We start from the raw sequence: 4,344 nt of genomic DNA, 5'->3' as shown, positions 1-4,344 counted from the left end.
AAGGGTTGGGGGCTCTTATTAGACAAAAACAAACAGACATTGTGCGCAAAGGGACCAAACCTGCACATTCAAAAGCAGAAGATCTCGCGTCGGCATCACAAGTAAAAGCCCCATTAAGTTATCACCAGTGCATGTGTTTAGATTATAACAGCTTAATAGTTTGCACATTTGCACTTAATGTTACAGACAGCGCGTAGCACGAATTCTGCAGTTTATTAACAATGTCCACCAGATATCCCATCATAATTATCTGTCTCGGCAACGTGAGAGTAGGGCAACGTGAGAATGCAGTTGCACACAAATCAGAAGTCACCAAACAACGGGGAGAACAAACGAGGCACAGACCTAACACCTGTCGCTTTCTTTGGAGAAGGGCCCTTAATTCCCCCGGCTGATTCAGTTTAGGCCGAGGGGCCGCCAGCAGCAGCTGCCAACTGAAGGCATCGCGTTACATCCGCCAAACAGCCGGGTAAATCTGCTGAGGCTCGGGCACAAAAGGCAGCAGAAAAAAAGAATGGGTAGGGCAGAAAACAGACAGGGCCCGGGTCTCGTGATATGATGCTGTGAAAACCTACGACTGGTCAACAAAATCGGCAACAAAGATGTAAATCTATGGCGAAATATAGGCCAAAAATTCTGCATTTGAACAATTCTGACACTCATATTATTTTTTTTAACATAGTGGTATATTCCGTTCAATAACTCATCAGTGAGTAATAATATATATAAGACTAACTTGGTGATGAGCACGACTTATATATACATATTAATCTAAACATAAGGTGACATGCATTACTGTTCCCATTCTGCATATGCATGCCAATACATTTTACACAGTTGAACTGAAGTGCACACTGCTAGTAACAGCACAAGCTGAAAAAAGGGCGGTCGGTCCCCCAACCCAACAAATTGTCTGATTAAAGCCCGTCCAGCTCCTCGGGGCGCAGACCGGGCTGACCGCAGACAAAGGGAGCGAGCGCTCATTGGCTCCGGCCGTGTGCGCTCTGTTGTCCCCCAGCGAGAGCAACTCAGCCCGTATTCACATGTTAATGAGCCCCTATAAATACTAACAACAGCCACTCAGCGCCAGCAGCACGTCTCACTGGGATTGTACAATAAACACAGGGCGTCTCGCCTCGCGTGTTTGTCGATTTTTTTTTCTCTCTCCCTGCCTGTAACCGGCTCCATTTGCCAGCTGCCCCTCTCGGACGACTCAGGAGGCAAAGGCAGCGGTGGGAGAAGCCACAGAAGCGGCGATCCGACCAACATGGCCCCCTCGGCTCGGCCCGATAACGCTGGAATTGGCGTGGAAGAAGATGAGTCCTACTACGGGATCCAGAAAGGAGACAGAAAGGTAGCGACTGTGGGACTGATGGTGGCACTTTTGTGGACACACTTGTCAGTGTCGCGCTTGTCACGCCGCAATAACAATGCATCTGCAGAGTTTTAGGTCTGATTTTCTTATTCGAGGGTACATCTAATGGTTTCATTTTAATTACATTATGCATTTGCAGCTTTATTCAGAGAGCGATTTTTTTCCCATTTTGCTTTTCATTCAAGCGTTCACCAACGGCGTCACAGATTAAAGCTTCTGCCTTTGAATCCTTTTTCCGCCACTGATCTTTTCTGTGTTCCTGCAGACTAGAAAACCTCTGGTGGAGAAGAAGAGGCGAGCTCGCATCAATGAGAGTTTGCAGGAGCTGCGCACTCTGTTGTCAGACACAGACGTGAGTACGGAGCGCTCACACTGCGCACCTCGGTCAGCCCAGCCCCGCCGGGTGTCATTGGTGATGGGGTGAGAGTGTGGTTGCTGACGGAGCTCTAACCCCCATTCTGCTTGTTTCCACAGTTTCATTCCAAGATGGAGAACGCCGAGGTGCTGGAGATGACGGTGAAGAAGGTGGAGGACATATTGAAGAACAGAACCCAAGGTCTGCCCTCATTTGTTGAGCCTTTACGCTTCTCCATGCACTGATGCACTGCACAGGAGCACACTAATTTGTCTTTTGAAATGCAAAACTGCTGACATGATCAGAGGGGTCAAATGATGTATCAGTTCCATGACATGAAGCACTTATAGCCAAGTAGTCCCCTCTTCATTATCGACAGTTAGTCTGAACTGCAAAGCCACATTAATGAAAAAAATATAACCAACATAATAACCAAAAATTCCATGGTCCTAACATGGCCATTTTTGCAATGCATCACTAATGCAAGTTTGAAAAGAAGAGGACACAGAGTTCCTGAAAGGATTCAGAGAATGCATGATGGAGTTGAGTGTGTAGTTTAGAGGTCGGTGACTGTGGCAGAGCTCCCTTTGTGTCTTTTATGTCAGGGGTTTGATTTCAACTCGGCACTGTCACCAGTATATTTGACAGAAGGAGCCCCAACATTTGAAAGTGTTCCAGTAAAAGTAATGGGTTCAACATTTTAAGTATAGTGCACAGTAGCATTAATGCAGAAAAATAAAACTAATAAAAGCACTCATTTAGCAGGATGAAACCTTTCAGAAATGTCTGTTACCGTATAGCCTATGGTGTATTATTGAAATATATTACAGATGCAACTTCATTTAGGTAGCAGTTGTACGTGTAGCTGAAGCATATTCTAAATTAATTTATATAATTTTTGGGCACTGTAATAATACATCGTATTTTATAAGGTGATGATTACTTCTGTAGGAAAATGTTTACATGAACTGAATAATCACTGCATTCGTCTCTCCCCCCGCAGAAACAGACACACTAAACCAAGAGGCCAGCGAGAGGTTTGCGGCCGGCTACATCCAGTGCATGCACGAGGTCCACATGTTCGTGTCCAGCTGTCCTGGGATTGATGCGACGGTGGCAGCCGAGCTCCTCAACCACCTACTGGAGTGCATGCCCCTGAACGAGGACCACCTCCAGGACGTGCTGATGGACCTGATCACGGACGCTCCCGGGAGCCACAACAGCACTTGGAACGGAGAAGGGGAGGCGCTCTGCACGAACCTGGCATCCCCCGGAGGACGGAGCTTATCCAGCAGCTCGTCCTCCGCTCTGTCCCCAGCCCCCTCCACCACCTCCAGCGAGGACTTGTGCTCCGACCTGGACGAGACCGACAGCGAGCACAACCAGAGCGCCACGGAGGGCATGGAGAGCAGGGAGGCCCTGAGCGTGGCCACCCTGACCTACCCTCGCTCCATGTGGAGGCCCTGGTAGTTTGGATGGGAGACAGTTGGGAGTCGCTGGAGCACGGACTGTGGGCTTTCTTTTATGATGCGAAACTGAGCCTCCTACTGAAAGGGAAGATTCCACCTTCCAACACGTGGTTGTAGCATTTCTGGACTCATTTCCCGCAGCTAATAACACTGATATTCATGGATTTTGCCTCTGGATTTCCCTGCACTGGTGACCAATATTCACATCTGCTCCACAAGAAACAGAGGGACCAACTCACACCAGCCTCGGGTACGCAGTGGAACTTTACTTCAACATGTGAGGAGAGGCTGGATTTTCTCTTCACCAACAACTAAACGCAGCAAGTCCACACCCTTTCCTCTGCATGCGGTGAAATGTAGCAAAGCAGAAAATTAAGTAGAAGTAGTCATTTAAGTTGATGGGACAACGTTTGCCTAGAGGACACTAGCAGTGCTGCGATCTGCGATACCACGATCTTTACCAGTGTGTTAAAGGGAGGGCAGAGTTTCCTTTTATCTCATCAGAAGGGCCCTGCGTCTCGTGGCCCCTTCAGTTCGCAGCCTCAATGGTAACACACCCTTGCTTTGAGTGCTGTCTCGTGACTTTTCTTTAAATCCGGAAAAAGAAAAAAAAAACAACTCCCCTCACTTATAACCCAACAACCAAGGACAGAAAAGGAACCGTTCACACTTGTTTTGTCTATAACTCTGTGTATATTTGATCGGTGTGCGGAGAAAAGCTCTTTTTTTCTTGTTTTTTTTTTTGTTTTGTTTTTTTAGAAACACCTCCGATTAATATAAATATTTCTATTGTATTTCATAAATTCCAGTAGTTTATTGGACGGCTAGCCTCCTCGAGAACTTCATGTTGTAATGATGTGTAGAAATGTTTTGCAAGTAAAATAAAGCGTCTGAATTAAAATAAAACTATGTAATTGAAATGGTTCTCGTCAGGTGTGACTCGATCATCTAGACGGACCTGAACTATCAAACAGAGAAAAGTGACAGAAATAATTAGAGGAACATATTTCAGAGTAGTGTTTGAATAGGTCAGCCTCCCTGTTTGGATCAGACAGTCGCCTTGTCTCCCTGCACCAGGGGTGCGCACATGAAAGAAAAAGTCACACCTCTCCAGCAGTGTCTTTGCTCTCACCTCAGTTACAATG

The 4,344-nt window shown here is 46.6% G+C and overlaps 1 protein-coding gene across 1 annotated transcript; it reads left to right on the top strand.

Annotated features, from left to right (window-relative positions):
- The first annotated feature begins 970 nt into the window (after nucleotides 1–970).
- Nucleotides 971–4,119, top strand: her13 (hairy-related 13). The gene is made up of 4 exons (XM_047595212.1): nucleotides 971–1,354; nucleotides 1,641–1,727; nucleotides 1,850–1,931; nucleotides 2,734–4,119. The coding sequence occupies exons 1-4, from the start codon at nucleotides 1,268–1,270 to the stop codon at nucleotides 3,198–3,200; spliced, it is 723 nt and encodes a 240-aa protein (XP_047451168.1). The 5' UTR covers nucleotides 971–1,267; the 3' UTR covers nucleotides 3,201–4,119.
- The last annotated feature ends 225 nt before the right edge of the window (nucleotides 4,120–4,344 follow it).

This window comes from Mugil cephalus, chromosome 9, assembly GCF_022458985.1.
Source record: "Mugil cephalus isolate CIBA_MC_2020 chromosome 9, CIBA_Mcephalus_1.1, whole genome shotgun sequence".
Taxonomy (NCBI): domain Eukaryota; kingdom Metazoa; phylum Chordata; class Actinopteri; order Mugiliformes; family Mugilidae; genus Mugil; species Mugil cephalus.
Note: the sequence above shows the minus strand (reverse complement) of the source record. Positions and strands in the feature narration are given on the sequence as shown.

What these genes read in the sequence shown, in the direction of transcription:
- her13 (XM_047595212.1), top strand. Translation starts at nt 1,268, where the DNA reads ATGGCCCCCTCGGCTCGGCCCGATAACGCTGGAATTGGCGTGGAAGAA. An exon ending in CTCTGTTGTCAGACACAGAC is followed by an intron (nt 1,728 to 1,849) that starts GTGAGTACGGAG and finishes TTGTTTCCACAG; the next exon opens with TTTCATTCCAAGATGGAGAA. An exon ending in ATTGAAGAACAGAACCCAAG is followed by an intron (nt 1,932 to 2,733) that starts GTCTGCCCTCAT and finishes CTCCCCCCGCAG; the next exon opens with AAACAGACACACTAAACCAA.